At 35.5% G+C, this 24701-nt stretch overlaps 1 protein-coding gene across 4 annotated transcripts in view; it reads right to left on the minus strand.

The window, feature by feature from the left end:
* AGTPBP1 (ATP/GTP binding carboxypeptidase 1) overlaps window positions 1-24701 on the minus strand; it is a 165562-nt gene that overhangs the window by 45453 nt on the left and 95408 nt on the right. For all 4 annotated transcript variants that reach the window (XM_045469902.1, XM_045469901.1, XM_045469904.1 and 1 more), the window contains exons 15-17: window positions 10176-10259; window positions 8512-8598; window positions 8280-8428 (exon numbers count right to left, since the gene is read on the minus strand). In XM_045469902.1, the coding sequence (XP_045325858.1) occupies window positions 8280-8428; window positions 8512-8598; window positions 10176-10259 (320 nt within the window). The remainder of the gene's footprint in view (window positions 1-8279; window positions 8429-8511; window positions 8599-10175; window positions 10260-24701) is intronic.

Here is a 24701-nt window from a genome sequence, read left to right on the forward strand (position 1 = left end):
CCAAGATTTCCTTTATGTTGTACTAAACAAACCTAACAGAGTTTCACTTAAAAAAATTATATCTGCCTAAGAGCTCATTTCACAGCTATAACCAACTTCCTAGTTAAATACTTACAAGTATATGGCAATAAAAAGAAATCACAAGAGACCACTTCTTGTCAGAATTTGGGAGAAATCTCTACTAAACTTAAGGCAGATGGAACAGGACTGAGAAAATCCAATGCAGAAAATGCCTCATGCTCTATTTTTTTATATACATATTTTGTATTTCCACAATGAAACAAGTGTTGCACTACACCTTAAAGAGTGACAGACAGAACAATCAAGAAGCACAAAAATAGCGTAAAAATCTAAATGTATCTATCAATTACAAAAAGAATTTTAAGTTAAAAGCATGTTAAAGACAAGGGTCAAACAATAAAATGCAACCTCTATTTATAAGAAGCAAAGATGTATCAAGCAAATTTAAAGCAAAACATTGTAAAAATAGAATTCAAGGTTAAATATACTTAGGTATGACTATTTTATACTGTTCAATGGTATATACAAAATAAATATGGAAAAGTTATAAACTATGTGCCAAATAATGCTGCTTAAACAGAAAAAAATATATATGTTTTCGTAAATGAGGAGTGGACAGAAGCACAACAGAACTGAAAGAAAATTTTTTTTAAGTCTTAGGCAGATAGGGTAAAAAATAAATAAGGACACCAAAAGCTGAGTAAATGGATTTATAACACTAAACTAAAAACGTATATGAAATTATGCTTCCAGCAGAGAATATATATTATTTTCCAAGTGCCCATGAAAACAAAAACTGACCAGATAGGAAGCTTAAAAAACTGTTCCAGGGGCGCCTGGGTGGCGCAGTCGGTTAAGCGTCCGACTTCAGCCAGGTCACGATCTCGCGGTCCGTGAGTTCGAGCCCCGCGTCGGGCTCTGAACTGATGGCTCAGAGCCTGGAGCCTGTTTCCGATTCTGTGTCTCCCTCTCTCTCTGCCCCTCCCCCGTTCATGCTCTGTCTCTCTCTGTCCCAAAAATAAATAAACGTTGAAAAAAAAAAAAAATTTTAAAAAAAAAATAAAAAAAAACTGTTCCAAATCATAAATTTTATATGTATGTGAACAAGATTCATTAAGATTTGAAAGTAATGAGAAAAATTTTAATCAAAATAATCTAACCAACCACGAATATAACAAATGTCTTCCGAAATAATTCTTGCATCAAAAAGGATACCAACACTACATACAATTAGAGGCAACCTACAAAATAACAAGGAGTCTTAATATTAAAATCCAGAGGGGAAGGGGATACAAAATAAGTTATAATTAAGAGCAAATTCAAGCCCTAAATGGTTGATCATCAAACAAAAATAAATTTAGGTAAACAAACTAGAAGTTAAAAAGAAGAAAAAAATCAAACTGCAGAGAGGAAAAGAGAAAAGTTAATTTTAAAACTTTTAAAGGAAATAAGAAATAAAACCAAGAGCTAGGTTTTTAAAACACTAAATTATGTTTTAAGTACACACGCAAGGGAACGAAGCAAGAGAACAGGCAGCACACACAGTGCAGACGTCATACAGAAATCCCTGCTAGTGAATTCTGAAAATCTAAATGTCATTTATATAATAAAATGTAAATCATCACGATTGCCACAATAAGAAATAGAAAACTAGACTACACCAAGTCACGGAAATCTGAAGAAGTTATCCAGACTCTCCTCCCACCTAAAAAGGAATACGCAGACAGTTCTAGAGGTGCGTTCTTTCCGAATTTCATGAAGACATGTATATGCTATTTAAGCTGTTCCAGAACACAGGGTGGGGAAATAAAAGCTTTTTTATTTAAGTGTTCAAAGTTAGCATCAGCTTGTTTGCAAAACTGGCCAAAAACAACCCTCCAAAAAAGAAACGGACTTGTCTAACTTACAACCAATGATGTAAAGCCTTTAAACAAAATACTAACAAATCAAAAATAGTTGTATATTAAAAGATTAACTCCCATGGCAAAGTGGATTTATTTCTGAAACCCAAGGATGATTTGATATTAGAAATATCATTAATACAATACAGCACATTAATAGCTCATATTATTATATGGTCACATCACATTAATAAACGCAAAAATAAAATACTTTCAGTTTTTAAATCAGTAAAGGTAGAAATTTTTTTTTAAAAATTTGTTTTTATTTTTGAGTGACAGAGAGCATGAGCAGGGGAGGGGCAGAGAGAGAGGGAGACACAGAATCTGAAGGAAGCTCTAGGCTCTGAGCTGTCAGCACAGAGCTGGACATGGGGCTCGAACCCACAAACCGCGAGATCAGGACCTGAACCGAAGTCGGACACTTAACCAACTGAGCCATCCAGGCGCCCCAAAATAGAAATTCTTTACTATGAGAAAGAATCTGTACCTCAAAAAAAGAGCTAGGGTATTTAATGTAAATACTAGCAGCATTCACATTAGAGTCAAAACAAGGATGCCCAATGTCTCCTTTTTATTGTAAACATTCTCAAAATTATATCCAACAGCTACAAAACAATGAAAGATACACAATATAACTACAGATAAGGAAAAATTCTAAGGACTAGCAAGAAAATCCGCAGTATCAATTCACAAACTATGAAAACTAGTAAGAACGTTCAGTAAAGAGGTCAATTTTCAAGTGAACATATAAAACTTGACAGCTTTCTTAATTATAAATAACAAACCTGAAAATGTTTGAAAGTACTCTTTCAAAATAGACGCCAAAAGAAAATACATAAAATACTTAAGAATGGAAAGTAAATAAAAATGAACAAAACTAACAAAAAGAAAACTAAATAGCGGCACCTGGGTGGCTCAGTCAGTTAAGCATCCACCTCTTGATTTCAGCTCAAGTCATGATATCACAGTTCATGTTTTTGAACCCTACCTCTGCTATCAGCACAGAGCCTGCTTGGGATTCTCTCTCTCTCTCTCTCTCTCTCTCTCTCTCTCTCTCTCTCTCTCTCAAGAAATAAAAATAAACTTAAAAAATTATTTAAAAAAAACTAAAGTGAGGGCAGAAGAAAATGAATAAACAAAACTATACACCATGTTCCTAAGCAGTGAGACTTAATATAAAAAATTCAATTTCTCTCAGATTATTCTATGAGTTTAATGTAATTGAAATCTTCTGGCACTTAATAAAACTATTCTGAATAATATTTAGAATAAACAATTCTGGAAAAATAGGTAGAAAAATTCAATTGTTTTTGAAAAAGACTACAGGATGTTAAGCTGTATTATAAAGTCAGTTACACAGCAAAGGATGTTACACTAGACAGAAAGGTCAGGATCATTAAAATCAAGTGGTACCAGAGCAACAAACAGCTTCCCCCCAAAATGCTAGTCCATAGCTTCTGAGAAATGTATTGTTTCAAACCAGAGGGGACAAATAATATGACTAGGAGGTCAGAGTAATTCAACCCAGATTCAAAAAGTTAGGAACTAGGAGCAAGTCAGAGTGATATCTTACCAACCAGCTTCCAATCTGTGTTTGCTAACCAGAGCATTTTCTTTTCTTTTCTTTTTTAATATTTATTTATTTTTGAGAAAGAGAGAGAGAGAGAGAGAGAGAGAGAGAGACAGAATGCAAGCAAGGGAGGGGCAGAGAGAAGGAGACACAGAATCCAAAGCAGGCTCAAGGCTCTGAGCAGTCAGCACAAAGCCTGACACAGGGCTTGAACTCATGAACCACGAGATCATAATCTGAGCCGAAGTCGGATGCTTAACCAACTGAGCCACCCAGGCGCCCCATAACCAGAGCATTTTCTATACGAGCTACCACAGAGCAGCCATTCACAATGTCTTCTAAGTGATGTTTCCTCTCCATTTTTTACTAGTGGGTCAGGAACAGAGTTGCAAATGAGGCATAAATGTAAACATTTAACAAATAACTCAATTTATCAACACCATTTTAAATCTCTTTGGAGAAAGAATGGGTTCAGTTGTAGCTGCTTAACTACTAACAATAGGATTAAGTTAGACCCCAAATTCACAGAATTTACCAAAATAAATCCTGGATGAAGTTAAATATAAACACCGAAAGCATATTATCAAATGCACTTCAAAAAGGTTGACCTAATTTAACACTCCTACCAGCACAATAAGTATCCTTTTCCCTAGTTTTCAGCAACATCTGTTCATTTGCTTTGAGAAATTCTACTTAGAGAAATTTATGGCAAAGCAATAATCGTAAACATACACAAAAGCAAATAAGTAAGGGTATCAACAGCACAGCTTATAATTTTGAAATGTTGAAAAAGACTTAATAAAATCCCGAACTGTACATTACTCAATAGAATATTATATAAACATTAGTAATGATGTCACTGAAAATACTGAATGGCATGAGAATAGTTTCGGGTGAGTTTTCATACTCTAACCCCAATCTATGAAAGGATAAAATTTCATTTTAAAATTATGTGAATGTAAGTCTGAGGATTACAAAATGCTAATTAGTGGATTTTCTCCCCTTCTTACATTCTTCTCTAAACAATTTTTAATTTACCAAATCCCCACATTAAAGATCCACTGCTTGATTATCAGAAAAATAAACATATTTACAGCTGGCAGACAGAGGAATTCCACTTCTGTAGATTCGTAACTAAATAATTATACACACAAATATTTTGTACAATAATGTTGATCTTAGCATTATTTAAAATAGAAAATAATTAGAAGCAGCTTAAATGTACAACAGAAAAAGGTTTGGATAAATAAGTTATAGTACCTCTTGTAGGATGTCCATTGTACTCTGTTTTGGAGAAATATTTCATGACCAGAAAAAAATGTTAACAATATAATGTTTGGTTAACATACAGACTATGAAACTGCATGGGATACAGGCTTATTTTTTAAAATAAATACAGAATTATGTAGATGTGGAAATCATATATTGCCATATAAAAAAGGCTGGAAGGACACAACAATATTAAAGTGGCTATCTCTGGATGATGCACTGTGGATGGTTTTAATTTTCTTAACACCATTCTGTTACCCAAATTCTCTATAAAGTGAGTTTGGAAAGTGTGATAGACATACAAAAATACCCAAAGGGCAAGGGCTAAGAAGCAGGGGAAATTTTAAAGTAAAGTAGCCATCTGTCCCATTGTTTTGATTTGGTTTCAGTTTGCAAGTTTCAGTTTATTTATTTTAAACTTAAAATGATACTAAAGGAAGACATTATTTTATCACATGGAAGTACTGATTTAAAAATAAAAATAGGGGCCCCTGGGTGGCTCAGTCGGTTAAACAGCAGACTTCGGTTCAGGTCATGATCTCACGGTTCGTGGGTTTGAGCCCCATGTCGGACTCCGTGCGTCATGACAGCTCAGAGCCTGGAGCCTACTTCAGATTCTGTCTCCCTCTCTACCCCTCCCCGGCTCGCAGTCTGTCTGTCTCTCTCTCTCTCTCAAAAATAAAAATTAACATTAAAAACATTTTGTAATTAAAAAAAATAGAGAAGCACTGCTCTACAATGTAAGTTTTTAATTTTTAAAATTAAAATTATAAAAGTTTAAAGTAGTAAGAGTACTATTTTATAAAAGTGAATAAATGAATGTAGTTGTAAAGATGTCATCCACCTGCAGGCACTACAATTTGAAAATTATACTGGCTATCATTTTAGGAATAAATAGGCTTTTATATTTATATACTCTTAAGGAGCACCCAAAATACAAACATACTTCCACTTAAGTAACTGTCCTTTCCTCCTCTAAAATATTGTCAGCACTATACTTACAAGTTAAATAAGGAAAACATGAAATTCTTTCATTTTTTACTATTATTCTGAATGAGTTTCAAATAAGGTAATTTTTTTAATTATATGAAGGTTTTAAGATCAAAAATAGGTCAAAATTATTTTCTAAGAAATACAACATTCAATGATTACTAGTTAGGCCCCAAAATCACAAAAATAAAGAATGTGAAATAGATTTTATCAAGAATATTCACATCACTATTCATGCAAAATATAAGCACTGACTCCTTGGTCAAAATATATTTAAAATGCACTATTTAAAATTAGATTACTTAAAACGTTTAAAAACTTTAAATAATTTTATAACTAACCTAGATATTATGCTACATAATCTTCCTTTCATTATTGCATTAAATTAGTGAATCTGATTAAAGCTTTTATCCCAAACATGTAATCATCTGGAGTGTAAAATTTCCTATTTCCCACATAAATAATGACAACTGAGAACAGCCTCTTCAACTCTTGAAAACTCTAATTCTTAGAAACGCCCCTTAAAAAGCACCATCATATTCATGCCTTTAACAACTTTAATATTTTTGCTAGTGTGCTCTACACACACTAGAGTTTTAAAAAAATTGTTTCATGAGAAAAACAGTAGAGAAAACCAATGAAACAAAAAGCTGGTTCTTTGAAAAGGTCAGTAAAATTGACAAAGGTCAATAGAGCTGACAATTCTAGCAGGATTGACAAAGGAAAACAAAGAGAAAACACAAATTACTAGTACCAGAAATGAAGCAGGGGTCTCACAACAGACCCTGCAGACCTCAAGAGGACAGAAAGGGAATACTGTGACCAACTCTACACAGACATTTGACAATTCAGAAGAAATGGATCAATTCCTAAAAGGCACAAACTACCACATACCACAACTCACTCAGTAGAAAATAATCTGAATAGCCCTACAACTATCAAATTTAATTTGTAACTTAAAGACTATCAAAAGGGGCATCCAGGTGGCTCGGTCGGTTGAGTGTCAGACTTCAGCTCAGGTCATGATCTCACAGTTTGTGGGTTGGAGCCCCACATCAGGCTCACTGCTGTCAGTACCGAGCCTGCTTGGGATTCTCTGTCCCCTCCTCCCCCCACCGCCCTTCCCCTGCTGGCACATAATCTCTCTCTGTCAAAAATAAACAGTTAAAAAAAGTAAAACTAAAGACTCTCAAAAAAGAAATCCTTCCAGACCCAGATGGTTTCATTGGAGAATTCTACCAAATGTTTAAGAAGTAATACCAAATTTGGGGTGCCTGAGTGGCTCAGCTGGTTAAGCATCCAACTTTCAATTTCGGCTCAGGTCATGATCTCCCAGTTTGCAAGACGGAGCCCCACATCAGGCTCCGCACTAAGCACAGAGTCTGCTTGGGATTCTCCCTCTCTCTCTCTCTGTCTCTGCTCTTCCCCCCATTCCCCACCCCCAAATAAATAAATTTTTAAAAAAAGTAACATGAAATCTACACAGGCTCTTCCAGAAAATAAGATAATAATTTCCCAGCCCATTTTATGAGGTCAATGTTACCATGATACCAAAACCAGATATGGTACCAAAAATAAAACAAACCAAAAAAGCAACTATAGCTTGATATCCCTCCTGAACATATAAATACAAATTTCTTAACAAAATGTTAGCAATTATCCACAATGACCAAGTGGGGTTTATTCCACAGATTAAAAAATGCTGACTCAATATTCAAAACTCAATGAAATAACACCATATTAACAATTTACAGACAGAAGATCACATGATCAAATCAATTGATGGAGATGAAACATATGACAAAGTTCAATGCCCACTCATGACAAAAAAAAAAAAAAAAAAAAAGCCTCAGCAAAGTAGTAATAGGAGGAAACCTCCTCAACTATATTTTAAAATTTATAGAAAATGACTGCTAACATCGTACTGAAAAGTGACTAATAAAGGAGAAGCACAAGGCTTTGTGGTGGTGGGAGAATTCTGTACCTTGACTGTGGTGACAACTTCAAGAATCTACAAATGTAATAGAATGGCATGAAACTGCACCCACACTGTACCAACATCAAATCCTGACTCTGGGATGGCCAGTTACTGAAGATGTAGCCACTGGAGAAAACTCAATGAAGAGAACGTGAAACCTTTCTGGAACTTCCATTATATATATTCACTTTCTATGAGACTATTCAAAATTAAACATTTTTAAAGACCGCTTTATGTAATTCTCTTCTAGATGAGGTGACACTGAAAACTTGATTTTAAGCAGGATAAGTAATAAATCTTTAGTTGTATTTAATTTGGATGAAAGCAAAGATGCTCTTTACATTTTAAAGAGCTTTTCACCAACAAAGCAATGCACAGGTTTATTCCAAATTTTGCATTAATAAGTATCCGAATTTTGAGAACTAGAGAAAACAAAAGAACAATGAACCTTTTTTAAACATGTTAATAATTAGAAGGGAAAAAAAAGCCTTATGTACTATAGTTACAATGACTGCATATCATCTACACTGGGGGGAAAAACATGTCTTACCATAATTAAATTGACTGTTGGACTTTTCACAGTTAATGATGTTAAACCTGTAAGCAACACCTGGTCGCATTCCACTGACTTCAAAGTAAAACCACTGATGATAATGATTGCTATTTATATCTGAGTTCAGAATAAGATCATATTCATTTCTGAAAATAGAAAATAAAGAAATCTGATGAAATTAGGGAAATATCTGTGTACAGACAAAGTGAGAACATTTTAAATGACTTACTTTCTAATTTGAATTACTTTGCGCAGATTCCCAGATTCAAATTTGGAGTTAAACTTCAAAATATCTCCTTCTTCTGGAATAGTGTAACTAAATAAAAGTATTCAAGTAAGTATTATAAAATACACTGCAATTAAATAGGTAAACAAAAAATTTAAAATAAAACTACACTACAAATTAAAAATATACCACTATTGCCACATCCTCCCTTCTTTATTTTTAAACCAAAGAATGTAACGAACACAAGCAAAACACGAACTCTGGTTAACATTTATAGACTTAAAAATTACAATTACAAGTAGAGACTGAATATTAATCACAAATAAGAAATTCTGCCCCACTAAATAAACGTCATTCCTAAATACCAATAATCAAATAAAAAGACTAGACGTATCTTTAAAAAGGCATATGACCAGTACTGAGTAGCAATAATTCTAATTAAACTATGCAGTTCTCAGATTAAATTTGCAGAGCTATATTAGATATAGATACTAGCTTATTTAATTAGTGCCAGAAAGGTGAAAAAGTACTGTCTTCACTTTACATGTTCACTACTTTAGTATTTACTGAATGCCTACTAGGTACCAGATTCGGTTTTAGTTGTCTGTCTGTCTGTGTCTCTGATTAAATACAAATTTTTCCCTTCTGGAGCTTACATTCTAACAGAGGGAAACTCAGACTTTAAGAAGCTCAATGATTTTGTCCAAAGTCATTTCAATTAGAAATAGCAATGGTATGTATGCCACGCTCAGGGTTCCTGAGTTTCTGTTTTCACCACATCTGCCTGATCTGACACCAAATTATAAATATTGAAATAACTAAGACATTTTGAATAAGGTAGATTTGGTTTTCATTTTTAAAAGTATTATTTCAAATTCAGTCATTAGCTTTGACATAATTTTTACCCTTATTTCTTTACCTTTAAAGATAATGATCTTTAAAAAGCGTTTTATTTCCTCCAAAAAGACCAGTAAGATCTGAAATGTCCATCAGAATATTAGAATGTTGAGAGATGGGGAAACCCACTGAGGGCTCATTACATTTCTTGTATAAAGAGGCATATGACTAAATAATAGTCACATTCATCGTTGCTAATTTTCACTTATTTAAACCCTAAAATGTGCTGATAACAGTGATAACCCTAAATTGTGAATAACACTAACGCATCAAGCATCATAAACACATGGCTTCAAAGATCAGGAAAGTAATATAAAGGACTGATGCACATTGTAAGCAATAAGAGGCGACAAAGACTAGTGGGGACTATGGAGAAATTAGCAAGCACATGTCCCTTCTTTTTTTTAAAACGGATGGTAATTTGTTGTCCTAAGGAAACGAAGGCTCAATATTGTCAATAGGACAAAATTGCAGCATTTCATGTGACATTTCCACTCTCTAAAATGGAGGTAATTTCACATTTTTTAAAAACACAGCATCAATTTGTGACCTTTTCCTTATCGAACCCATTAAGTCCACCTAAGAACAAACAAAAGCCTGTGATACATTCAATTTAATATGATTTACTATTACATTACCATTATGTCCCTGCTAAAAGATGAAAACATAGCAAGGGCAAACTAGGTGGAAGTTAGCTATATTTTTTTATTTTTAAAACTAACACTGAAATTTTAGAGGACTAATAAAACTAAAAACAACAACAGACTTACTTTGGGTTATCCAAGTCATATACCACTCGATCTATGATATCACTCTGATGTATTAACCTCTCAATATCTTGGGCAATTTTTGTCCTGAAATCACAAAAGAGAAGCATGACCACCAAAATTCATTATTATAGGCCAAGGCACAACTTTCTCTAAAATAAGTTTGGGATGAAAAAGTGTAAAAGGATAACACTTTCTTAAAATAAAAATGATCATTCATATCAATATGTCGCAAGACAGTATCTGTATTATTAAAGCCCGAATTCTGAAAATAACCATGTAGAATACAGTTACAAGTTCAACACCTTAAAAATAAATTTTAAGGGGTGTCCAGGTGGCTGAGACAGTTAGCACCTGACTCTTGGTTTCGGCTCAGGTTACGATCTCACAGTTTCATGGGTTTGAGACCCACATTGGGCTCTGCACTGGCAGTGCTTGGGATTTTCTCTCTTTCTGACCCTCCCCAATCGAGCTGTCTCTGTCTCTCTCAAAATAAGTAAATAAACTTTATTTAAAAAAATCTTGAATGTCTTATTTATGACTTTCGACATCGAAATGGTAACAAGCCACTCTGTAGCCGAAAAGCAAATAATTTTACATATATAAGAACAGCATTATTAGAAGCAGTAAAGATCCAAAAAGCCAAAAATTATATATGAAGATTCTTAAAAGCCACCATTGCTGGAATGTTGCTAAAATGCAACTGGCAACCAGCATGCACATTTGTCAGAATCAGTGCTCTCTTCTGTGAATGGAGAGGAAATGTGGAGGAGAAGGGGACACTTGTGTCAGGAGGCAGAGCATGGACCCTGCATCTCTAGGATTCTCTAGGCCTGAGAATTCTCTAGGCCTCCCCCTGAATCAGTCCAATGAAATGGTCACCAACTGGAAAATTCCTAGAATCCTGCCACTATCCTAGAAAAAGGAGTCACAGACAGATTCCACCATCTTCCCTGTCCATAATTAAGCCAAGGAAGGCAACAATCACTGAAGGTGTCACCAAGGGTAAGCAAACCAGAACAAATGTAGGTCATACAGCCTACATACATACATTTACCTGGAACTCCAGGTAGACTGGCCACAAAGCTCATACTGGGAAGATGCCTACTGCTGTTATAGTCACAGTCAAGTGATAACTTGTCATATTATCACTTATTCTTTTTTTTTTTTTTTTTTTTTTTTTTTTTTGAGAGAGAGCTTGAGTGGGCAAGGGACAGAGAAATAAGGAGAGAGACAGAATCTCAAGCAGGCTTGGCACCAACAGCACAGAGCCCGATGTGGGGCTCAAACTCCTGAAACTGTGAGAATCATGACCTAAGCCAAAATCAAAATCAAGAGTCAGACGCTTAAGCGACTGAGGCACCTAGGCGCCCCTATCACTTATTCTTAAAGAGGAAGCCGATTATATGAACAGCTTTAAATTTCAAATTTGTCTGTTTCAGCTAAAGATTGGTAATACAGATTAAAACTGTGGTTTATTGATTTATTGTTAGAACAGAGTGAGGAAAGTTGCCAAAATGGTTATAATAAAATCTTAAAAATACACTAAACACTGAAAGTCTCCTGAACTTCAGGTAGATGTGAAACTAGTCTCCTGCACCAAAGATACTTCTTTGTGATTAAGCAGTATTAACTCTCATATAGTTCAGAATTATCTCTAACAATATCAGTATAACTTTGACTTCAGAATAAGCTAAGAACCTATTCTGATAAAAAGCTAATAGTTATCAGGAAAACATTAAAAGGGGTGATAGTTAAATACAGAAAAAAAATTAAAGAGGTACAACTCTAAATTTATTTTTAGTTTTATTCTACAAAAAATAACTCTTCACTGACAAGCAGTCTATCAAGAAAAAGACCCAGTATCAAAGGATTAAGATATAAATCTTTGATTTACATTCAATGTCATAACTTTCAAATGCCAAATTCTTTCTAAAGAAACATTTTTAAAAAGCTATTAATTGCAATAATGAACAAGTCCAAAATTTATATTGCCCAGACCTTTGACAATAAAAGAGGTAGCACTCACATACATTCAGATATACCATACCAAAAAAAAAATGTGAGTATTCAAGTATGGGTGAATGACTAAATAAATCCTAATTATATCCATTTGTTAGAATATATCCATTTGTCAGAATAATTTATTAAATAAGGCTGAAACATACCACAAATGTGCAAATATGAATACTTACAAAAGTCTGGGTTTTTTTTTTTTTTAAAGGAAAATGGTATGAACAGGCTGATACAACACCTCTGTTCCACAGCAATGCTCCATAATATAAAACAGGGTCAGAACAGCACAGACAGCCACGGGTCAGCCATGTGTACCCATGAGATGGATGGATAGTGTGTGGAACACTGCAGGGCCCAGGCTCTGTCTGAAAACAAACTGACTGATGCCAGGTAGGAACCAGATACTAAGGTTGTTATACCAGTTTTTCAAGAAACATCAGACACTTGGATTTCTATGAGGAATCTCCCAAATTTTAAATGCAAAATCAGTAAAAACAAAACAAACAAACAAAGTCTGCAAAGTGAAGCCAAAATCATGTTCAAGTTAATATGGCCTACAGGCCACTCGTTCTCAACTTCTGACACTGTATTTTAGGGTACATAGTGGCCCATGTATATTAGACTAGACCTAAAATTAACACTTTAGAAAATTACCTGCCCTTCCAGGAGCCCCCCCCCCCCCATTAATAAAGAGGAAGGTCAATCTTTTATTCAGACATGGATCTGGGTGAAGCACCACAACTTCCATAAAAAGAATGTCAATCCTTCCTCCCTTTCCCTCACCGGCCTATTAAAATACATGGCTCTCCAGTCAAAACAAAACAATAAATATTTTCTAGATACCCTCGGGGACTATAAATTTACTGACCTCAATTTTACTGACTCAAATTTACTGACCTCCAATAGCTAGCAAAGACTTGGCCCAGAAGACAATAATGTGTGCAGTCTGAACAATGTCCAGTGCATTCAGTCCAGTAAATGCTCTAAAGTTCGCAGGATATACGGCCACCAGTGAAACTTTCCTTTGTTAGTCAGGTTTCCACCAGTACAGGGCAGTCTTACAGGAAACAATTTCATACATCTCACAGCTATATTTTCTGTACGAATATTATGGGCAATGTTGTTCATTACATAACTATTCCCGAGGGTCCACAGAAGATGATCTTCTTTACAGAGAACATGGTTTAACCATACGTACATGATAACTATATATAAATGATTAACAGGGTAGGCTCATGACCTAGACCAGAGTTTGACTCTTGGCTCTGCCACTTACTAGCAGTGTAACCTTGGATAAGTTAACTCAAGAATCCTAAGCTTCAGCATAGTCTTCTGTAAAATAAGAGAAAGAATAGTAATTTCCTCATAGAGCTATTATACCATGAAATGGCACACTCTATATACACGTATACATTGCATACGAAGTACTTGTTACTTAGTACTATGTCTGGCCTAAAAAAAAAACACTCAATATAAGTTATCTGCTGCTGTGCCAGTATTAAGATTTCTGCTACTGTCTCCATTCCATAAGTACTTATGTTCCCCCAAGCCATTCTAAACTTAATATAAAGAAAGCCAGGGGTTTGCTTTCCTTATTTTGCTTTTGCCACAATTCTTTTGCCTACTTCTCAATTTTAAATTTCTGAACAGGTAATATATTGACATGGAGCAAAACTCATATGCTACATAAAAGTATAAAATGGAGACTCTCACTTTCTATACAAGCCATATCCTCCATCCATCCAGTTAACTACTTTTATTGCTCTCCCTCCACTAGCATCTTATAGCTTTTTCCATCAGTATATACAGATCTTTTTGTTTTTTTAATCACTGCATAGTATTCATAGGTAAGATATACCATAATTTATTTAACTAGTTTGATTGGTGGGCACAATGCCATAACAAAAAACTTTGAACACCATTTCACAGATATGCAAATTGTGTGTGTGTGTGTGTGTGTGTGCGTGTGTATAATGTATATAAATTATAAATTCCCAGATGCAGGATTAACGTGTCAAAGGAAATAAGTACTGTTAATCTTATTTATTTTTGGGACAGAGAGAGACAGAGCATGAACGGGGGAGGGGCAGAGAGAGAGGGAGACACAGAATCGGAAACAGGCTCCAGGCTCCGAGCCATCAGCCCAGAGCCCGACGCGGGGCTCGAACTCCCGGACCGCGAGATCGAAGTACTGTTAATCTTGATAGACACTGTCAGGCTGCCCTCCACAAGAGGTACTATCAATTTGCAATCCCATTATTAATGTATAAGAAAACCTGTTTTTGGGGATGCAAACTGGTGCAGCCACTCTGGAAAACAGTATGGAAGTTCCTCAAAAAATTAAAAATAGAACTACCCTACGACCCAGCAATTGCCCTACTAGGTATTTATCCAAGGGATACAGGTATAGTGTTTCGAAGGGGCACATGCACCCCCCACGTTTATAGCAGCACTATCAACAATAGCCAAAGTATGGAAAGAGCCCAAATGTCCATCGATGGATGGACATTGGATAAAGAAGATGTTGTATATATATACAACGAAGTACTACTAGGCAATCAAAAAGAATGAAATCTTGCCATTTGCAACTATGTGGATGGACCTACGGGGTATTATGTTAAGCAAAATTAGAGAAAGACAAATGTCATATGACTTCACTCATATGAGGACTTTAAGATAAAAACAGATGAATGTAAGGGAAGGGAAGCAAAAATAATGTAAAAACAGGGAGGGAGACAAAACAGAAGAGACTCTTAAATATGGAGAACAAACAGGGTTACTGGAGGGGTTGTGGGGGGGGGGGATGGGCTAAATGGGTAAGGGGCATTAAGGAATCTACTCCTGAAATCATTATTGCACTACATGCTAACTAACTTGGATATTAATTTAAAAAAATAGTAAGAAATATGTGGTAGGGATGGATAAAATGCAATCAGAATTTGGTATGACATATTTAACCAGAATGACTAATATAATGAAAAAAAATCTTACTTTATAAAATTAATATTTACCAAGGTTGAATTGAGAACAAATCATGTTTTAGAAAGTAAGCATTTAAGGCAATATGTGCATTTACTACATGTTCATTAAAGTTTTAATTCATATTTATGTTAGAGAATTTGATGAACTTACTGAAAAACAAGATATAAAATTGCTACTTTACTGGCCATAATTAGCCAAAAATGGAATTGGTTTAAAAATCCTATTCATAATAACAGAAATCCATAAAATTACTTAGGAATAAAATTCACAAAAATAGATGAGTTAAGTAAAACTACTAAAATACTTAAAATATAATAAAATCTAGAACAGAGGGAACAATTAATATTCCTAGAGATAATATTAAAAGAACATTTATTGCAAATTGCAGTATATTACTATACATTAACAAAATACAAAATGTTAGGAAAAAAATTGTATTTATTTGTTATGTCAGAATAAATTTTCAGAACTGAAGATATACTTTGGAAATAGTAATTGAACTTGAGAAATATTTTGCATTGTGCAGAATGGATTTTTATAGTGTACAGCCCAGCAATTCCATTTTGATATAAAATGCAAATAAATTTTCATTGAAGGAACTATGAAACATGAAAGAACATTTAAAACATAAGAATTTTTTTTCTGAAAGCAATATATTAGAAACAAACTATGTTCATCAGCAACAAAATGAATAAATTGTGAGTATACTCATACAATACTATGTATTGATTACCATGATGAACATCATAAACCTGCTATTGACTGATAAAGTTTCCAAAAGAATACTATCAGTATATTATTTACATAAAGTTTAAAAACATGAAAAACAATGCCATATAATATTTATGTATATATTTAACTATGCATATTATAAAATAATCAGAAATGTATGATAATAAGAAACATCAAATTCAACATAATTGTTATCTCTGTTAAAAGGACTTTACAAATTAAACAATGAGCGTACAGGTGTCTGAGGAAAAAAGAGAGAGAGAGAGAGACAGCGAGCCTTTTTCCCCCAGCCTCATCAGTAAAACATGCTATCAAACTTCTAGATTTTAGGCAATTTGATATGTGGGAAATGATATCTCAGTACATTTTAATATGCATTTCTTTTATTTTGAGACAAGTTGAACATATTTCTGTGATTGTTACTATATTTCTTTGCCGTATTTTTCATTTTATTTTGATAAAAGTATTTTTGTAAAATACCTTAAATGCTTTGTAAAACAAAGCAATATGGATTATAATTTACAATAAAATACAGCTAGACAATTTTTCTAAAAACATACAGAAAGCTGGAAAGTAAAATCAAAATGCTAAAAGTTATTACCTCTGAGAAATGAGACAAAGAATGACCTTTATCCTTTCTACTTTTTCTCATGTTCTAATTTTATGGAATATGAAAACAGGAAAGATGCACCCAAAAATGCTAAGCATACTTTATAAGAGATCAGTTTCATTTTAATTTATAAGCCAATTTAAGCCAAAAATATGGATTCAAGTAATTATCAGTATGGGATTACAATTAAAAAAATTTTTTAAGTATTTTTAAAAAATTTACATCCAAGTTAGTTAGCATATAGTGCAATAATGATTTCAGGAGTAGAATCCAGTGATTCATCCCCCATTCACATGAGTGAAGTTATATATTTGTCTTTCCCTAATTTTGCTTAGCCTAATACACTCTAGTTCCACCCACATAGTTGCAAATGGCAAGATTTCACACTTTTTGATTGCCAAGTAATACTCCATTATGTGTATATTCTTTATCCATTCATCCATTGATGGATATTTGGGCTCTTTCCATACTTTGGCTATTGTTGATAGTGCTGCTATAAACATTGGAATGCATGTACCCCTTCAAAACAGCACACCTATATCCTTTGGATAAATACCTAGCAGGGCAATTGCTGGGTCATAGGGTAGTTCCATTTTTAATTTGTTTGAGGAACCTCCATACTATTTTCCAGAGTGGCTGCACCAGTTTGCATTCCCACCAGCAGTGCAAAAGGGTTCCTCTTTCTCTGCATCCTCACCAACATCTGTTGTTGCCTGAGTTGTTAATTTTAGCCACTCTGACAGGTGTGAGGTGGTATCTCATTGTGGTTCTGATTTGTATTTCCCTGATGATGAGTAATGTTGAGCATTTTTTCATGGGTGTGTTAAGCTATTGGATGTCTTCTTTGAAAAAGGGTCTATTCATATCTTTTGCCCATTCCTTCAATGGATTATTTGTTTTCTGGGTATTGAGTTTGAGAAGTTCTTTAGAGATTTTGGATACTAACCCTTTATCTGATATGTCATTGGCAAATAACTTCTCCCATTCTGTCAGTTGCCTTTAAGTTTTGCTGATTGTTTCCTTCACTGTGCAGAAGCTTATTTTGATGAGGTCCCAATAGTTCATTTTTACTTTTGTTCCCCTTGCCTCTGGAGATTTGTTGAGTAAGAAGTTGCTGCGGCCGAGGTCAAAGAGGTTTTGCCTGTGTTCTCAACTAGGATTTTGATGGCTTCCTGTCTTATGTTTAGGTCTTTCATCCATTTTGAGTTTATTTTTGTGTATGGGGTAAGAAAGGGGTCCAGGTTCAATCTTCTGCATGTTGCTGTCCAGTTTTCCCAACATCATCTGCTGAAGAAACTGTCTTTATTCCATTTGGATATTCTTTCCTGTTTTGTCAAAGATTAGTTGGTCATACGTTTGTGGGTCCATTTGTGGGTTCTCTATTCTGTTCCATTCTGGTTTTGTGCCAGTATCATACCATCTTGATGATTACAGTTTTGTAATACATCCTGAAGTCCAGAATTGTGATGCCTCCAGCTTTGGCTTTCTTCCTCAGGATTGCTTTGGCTATTCGCAGTCTTTTCTGGTTCCATACAAATTTTAGGATTGTTTGTTCTAGCTCTGTGAAGAATGCTGGTGTTATTCTGGTAGGGATTGCATTGAATATGTAGATTGCTTTGGGCAGCATCAACATTTTAACAGTGTTTTTTCTTCCAATCAATGATCATGGAATATTTTTCCATTTTGTGTGTGTGTGTGTGTGTGTGTATGTGTGTGTGTGTGCGCGTGTGTCTTCTTTCTTTCACAAGCTTTCTATGGTTTTCAGTGTATAGATTTTTCACTTTAGTTAGGTTTATTCCTAGGTATCTTGTGGTTTTTGGTGCAATTGTAAATGGGATAGATTCCTTGATTTCTTTCTGCTGTTTCATTATTGGTGTATAGAAATGCAATCACTTTCTGTGCACTGATTTTATATCCTGTGACTTTGCTGAATTCATGGATCAGTTCTAGCAGGTTTTTTGGTGGAATCTTTTGGGTTTTCCATATAAAGGATCTGCAAAGACTGAAAGTTTGACTTCCTCTTTGCTGATCTGGATGCCTTTTATTTCTTTGTGTTGTCTGATTTTTGAGGCTACGACTTTCACTACTATGTTGAATAACAGCGGCAAGAGTGGACATACCTGTTGTGTTCCTGACCTTAGGGGGAAAGCTGTCAGTTTTTCCCCATTGAGGATGATATTAGCATTGGGTCTTTCATATATGGCTTTTATGATCTTGAGGTATGATCCTTCTATCTTTCCTTTCTTGAGGGTTTTTATCAAGAAAGGATGATGTATTTTTGTCAAATGCTTTCTCTGCATCTTTTGAAAGGATCGTGTGGTTCTTGTCCTTTCTTTTATTACTGTGATGTATCACAATGACTTGTGGGTATTGAACCAGCCCTGCATCCCAGGTATAAATCCCACTTGATCATGGAGAATAATTCTTTTAACATATTGTTGGATCCAGTTGGCCAGTATCTCATTGAGAATTTTTACATCCATGTTCATCAGGGAAATTGGTCTGTAGTTCTTTTTAGTGGGGTCTCTGTCTGGTTTTGGAATCAAGGTAACACTGCCTCACAGAGTAAGTTTGGAAGTTTTCCTTCCATTTCTATTTTTTGGAACAGCTTCAAAAGAACAAGTGTTAACTCTTCTTTGAATGTTTCATAGAATTCCCCTGGAAAGCCAACCAGCCCTAGACTCTTGTTTGTTGGGAGATTTTTGATTACTAATTCAATTTCTTTACTGGTTATGGGCCTGTTTTAAAGTTTTTATAGCTTTCTGTTTCAGTTTTGGAAGTTTATGTTTCTAGAAACTTGTCCATTTCTTCCACATTGCCTGATGGGCATATAATTGATCATAATATTCTCTTATTATTGTTTGTATTTCTGCAGTATTGGTTGTAATCTCTCGTCTTTTATTATTGATTCTATTTATTTAGGTTCTTTTCCTTTTTCTTTTTGATCAAACTGGCTAGGAACTTATCAATTTTAATAATTCTTTCAAAGAACCAGCTCCTGATTTCACTGATCTCTTCTACTGGGGTTTTTTTTGTTTGTTTGTTTTGGGTTTTTGTCTTTTGGGGTTTTTTGTTTTGTTTTGTTTTTTGGTTTCGATAGCATTGTTTCTGCTCTAATCTTTATTGTTTTTTCCCTATTCTGCTGGTTTGGGGTTGTTTTTACTGTTCTTTTTCCAGCTCTTTAAGGTGTAAGGTTAGGTTTTGTATCAGAACTTTCTTCCTTTTTTAGGAAGGCCTGAATTGCTATATACTTCCCTCTTATGACCACCTTTGCTGCATCTCAGAGGTCTGGGGCTGTGGGTGTTAGCATTTTCACTGGCTTCCATGTACTTTTTAATTTCCTCTTTAACTTCTTGGCTAAACCATTCATTCTTTAGTAGGATGTTCTTTAATCTCCAAGTATTCTTTTTCTTTCCAAATTTTTTCTTGTGTTTTTGAGTTTCATAGCGTTGTGGTGTGAAAATATGCACAGTACAATCTCAATCTTTTTGTACTTGTTGAGGGCTGATTTATGTCCCAGTATGTGATCTATTCTGGAGAATGTTCCATGTTCACTTGAGAGGAATGTGTATTCTGCTGCTTTAGGATGAAATGTTCTAAATATATCTGTTAAGTCCATCTGGTCCAGTGTGTCATTCAAGGCCATTGTTTCCTTGTTGATTTTCTGCTTAGATGATCTATCCATTGCTGTAATTGGGTGTTGAAGTCCCCTACTATTATAGTATTATTGCCAATGAGTCTTTATTAAAGTGTTTACATTTGTGATTAACTGATTTATATATTTAGGTGCTTCCACATTAGGGGTATAAATGTTTACGATTGTTAGATCTTGGTGGATAGACCCCTTAATTATAATGCCTTTATCTCTTGTTACAGTCTTTATTTTAAAATCTAGATAGTCTGATATAAGTATGGCTACTCCAGCTTTGTTTTAGTGACCGTTAGCATGATAAATGGTTCTCCATCCCCTTATTTTCAATCTGAAGGTGTCTTTAGGTCTAACATGGGTCTCTTGTAAATAGCATATAGATGATCTCGTTTTCTAACCCATTCTGTTACCCCTTGTCTTTTGATTGGAGTGTTTAGTTCACTGACATTTACAGTGAGTACTGAAAGATATGAATTTATTGCCAGTGTGTTGCCTATAGAGTTGGAGTCTCTGGTGATGTTCTCTGGTCCTTTCTAGTCTTTGCTGCTTTTGGTCTTTTTTGTTTTGTTTCGTCTTTTCTCCCCTCAGAGAGTCTCCCTTAAAATTTTTTGCAGGGCTAGTTTAGTTGTCACAAACTTCTTTAGTTTTTGTTTGTCTGGGAAATTTTTCTCTCTCCTATTTTGAGTGACAGCCTTGCTGTAGAAATAATTCTTGGCTGCATATTTTTCCGATTCAGCACATTGAATATATCCTGCCACTCATTTCTGGCCTGCCAAGTTTCTGTGGATAGGTCTGCTGCAAACCTGATCTGGCTTCTCTTATAGGTTAAGGACTTTTTTTTTTCCTTGTTGCTTTCATAATTCTTTCCATGTCTATGTATTTTGTAAATTTGACTACGATATGCCTTGTTGATGGTTCTTGTTGAATCTAATGGGAGTTCTCTGTGCTTCGTGGATTTTGATGTCTGTGTCTTTCCCCAGGTTAGGAAAGTTTTCCACTCTGATTTGCTCACATAAACCTTCTACTCCTTTTTCTCTCTCTTCATCTTCTGGGACTCCTATGATTCTGATGTTATTCCTTTTTAATGAGTCACTGAGTTCTCTAATTCCTATATTGTGCTCTTTTGCCTTAGTTTCCCTCTTTTTTTCTGCTTCATTATTCTCCATAATTTTGTCTTCTCTATCACTGATTCGCTACTCTACTTCATCCATCCTTGCCGCCATGGCATCCATTCAAGATTCCATCTCTGTTATAGCATTTTTAATTTTGTCCTGACTAGATTTTACTTCTTTTACCTCCGCAGAAAGGGATTCTATGCTTTTTTTCAACCCCAGCTAGTATTCTTATTATAGTGATTCTAAATTCTAGTTCAGACATCTTGCATCTGTGTTAAGTCCCTGGCTGTCATTTCTTCCTGTTATTTCTCCAGGGGTGAATTCCTTCTTTTCATCATTTTGGAGAAAGAGAATGAATAAAATTTTTAAAATTTATAAATTAAACACAACACAATCAAATAAAGGAAGACAGATCCTAGGTATGTTTTGGTCTGGTTGTTGAAAGAAGCTTGATAGAATAGAGAAAAAAGGGAAAGAAAAGAGAAAAAGAAAAAAATGTTTAAAAATTTTTAAAAATGTATACAATGAAACAGAATAAAATGAAGTAAAATGGAATGAAAAGTTTACAAAAAATACAGTAAAAAAATTTTAAATGTTTTTATAAAAACAAAATAAAAATACATTTTCCTCTTTTTGTATCTAAGAATAAGAAAAGAAAAAGAAAAAAATGAATAGATGGGCCAGCGAACAGAATGAAATTACAGTCAGTTTCCCCTAGAAGTCAAACTATGAGTTATTTTATAGCCTGTACACTAAGCAGGCAGGAAAACTTGTGGTCGATCTCTAGGGCTTAATTGGTGCAGTTGGACAGGGCTTGGTGTAATGGCTCCATTCTCCACTAGGTGGTGCTGCTTAGCTTACTGGGGTGGATCAATGTGGGCACATGCAGGGGTATGTGCCAATGAGGTGAAAATGGTGTCACCCAGTTTCCCAGTCACTAGCATCAGAACTCTGTGCTCTCCCCAGGCAGCCATCAGGCACCTCTCCTTTGTTTCCAGCTTTTGTCCACTCCCTGCTTCTACACTGTCCATGACCAAGCCATCAACCTGCCAGGCAGCACCTCTTTCTCAAATTTTATCTCAGATGGGGCTGTTTTTCCAAACGCCTCACTTCTGGGGGCCCTGCAGCTTTGACCTACTCAGACCTTCTGGGGGAGGGCGTCGCTGAGCAATGGCCAGGTGCTGGCTTGCCTCCAGGACCACTTGCACGACCACACCACTGAAGAGACCCAGAGACTGCCTCTGGTTGCCAGCCTGCCCCAGAAAAAGTTTGTGTGATCATGTAGCAGCAGTGGTTCAAGGGACTATGGCAAATCACAACACACACAACTGGCACAAGGCTTCACTGCACCCTAGCGTCCTTGTTCCAACACCAGCAAACGTTGCTGTTCTCTGGGGTCTGCTGGGACCTTTTCCCGTGGGGACGCCACACAGTCTCCACCAAATGTACTCCCAGCAGGGGAACTGTCTCTCCCCATGTGGCCCAAAGACCCCTCGCACCTCTCTGTCTGCTCCTGGGGATTCATCCTTCCCACCAGAGCACCGCCAGGTATCTATCTGGCTGCGGAGTTTCTGACTCTGCACTCTCCTGTTTATAGAGTCCTAATGGTATTGAAACTCTCTCCTTTCTTCTTTCTCCCTTTCTTGTTCACACCCTTGTGGGTACTTCCACTCTTTCTCTTTCTCTCCAGCTGCTTTGAGGGGGAGTGCTTTTCCTATACTCTCTCCCTATCTCTGTCCTCTCTCTGCAAACAAAAACAGCTCCCTACCCTCCACAGCTTCTCTCCCCACCCGTTCACCTCTCCATGCCAGGTACCTGCCAAGGTCCGTGGCTCAAGTTATACAGTTGTTGTGTTAATCATATCAATTTTCTAGGTGTGCAAAATGGTTTGCTGCTGATCTAGTTGCATCTCAGGGACAAGAGACGCAGAGAGCTTCCATGCTGCTCAATCATATTGGCTCCTCCGCACAAAATCCCAAATTTTAAGTATTAATGTACTATCTACATTGAGATATGAATCTTATAATGGGTTTTTGCCCTTCCAAATGGGGTGGAGAAATTTTTAATGATGTTTTATTCATTTATTGTGTTTAAAAAGATTAATGAATAAAAGATCAGTGATAATCATAAAGCAGAAACTCAAAGTAACAAAAACATATTTTCACCAAGTAATTTTAAGAAGTCTAATGCTTCCTTTTTCTGAAAATGATCCTTATTAATTTTGACATTATTCATTTATGGTGTTACTACATTTGAATAAGGACTGGCCTAAAAGTTAGCAAATAATTTACAAAATGTTATCATTTGCTCAAAAAATAACTTGCAGAAGACAAGGCAAATAAGATAAGCAAACCAGAAACAATACCCTCAATGTAGGACTTCAGAAAAAGCAGCATTTCTGACTACTCAGAAATCCTTATTACCTGGCCGATATTGAGTATTTTATTGCAAATACAGAACCGTAAAGCCTTCAGACTATGTAGCTACTGGGGTGAAGCAAACTTTTCCTTTAAGGATCAGTTAGTATATATTTTAAGTTTTGCAAGCCACATGTCTCTATGACAACTATTTAACTTTGCCATTGTGGTACCAAAACAGCCAGAGATCATACATAAACAAATAGAAATGGCTGTGTTCCAAAAAAAAAAAAAAAAAAAAATCTTTATTTATAAACACAAATATGAATGTCATGTAATTTTCATGTGTCACAAAATGTTATTTTCTCTGGATTTTTTTTGAACCATTTAAACACATAAAAACCATTCTTAGCTTGTGAGATGAACATAAACAGGCTATGAGCTGTATCTGACACAATGGGCCATAGTTTGTTAACCATGGTCAAGGTGAATAACAAACTTTTTTGATCATGACCTGTAAGAAATACATTTTAAAAATACCAGCCCTGGGGCACCAAGGTGGTTCAGTCAGTTAAGCATCTGACTCTTGGTTTTGGCTCAGGTCATGATCTCACAGTTCATGGGAGCCCTGCATCAGGCACTATGCTGTCAGCACAGCCTGTCTCCCTCTCTTTCTGCCCCTCACCCGCTCACATTCGCTCACTCTCACTCACTCTCTCAAAAATAAACATTTAAAAAAACTCACATCCCTGCATACATGTGAGCACGCGCGCGCGCACACACACCCAAAGGTTTATGAAACAATACGTTGCTGCACTACGTGTGACACAGCTACTTTCTCTTATAATACTGGGTACTAATGGGTGTCAATCCACAGTCTGGAGAGAAAATTGGTATCTAGAGAAATTAAGTTATTTTGCTCAAACATACACACACAGAATCAGTGGGACAGCCAAGTCTAGAATCCAAACATTCTGACTTGCTTTTCAGAATACCCCATCCTGCTAGGACACACCACACTGACTCATCACTCTTATCAAGTCAAATTCACTGGTTCAAGTATGGCTG

This window comes from Leopardus geoffroyi, chromosome D4 (genome assembly GCF_018350155.1).
Source record: "Leopardus geoffroyi isolate Oge1 chromosome D4, O.geoffroyi_Oge1_pat1.0, whole genome shotgun sequence".
Classification (NCBI taxonomy): Eukaryota; Metazoa; Chordata; class Mammalia; order Carnivora; family Felidae; genus Leopardus; species Leopardus geoffroyi.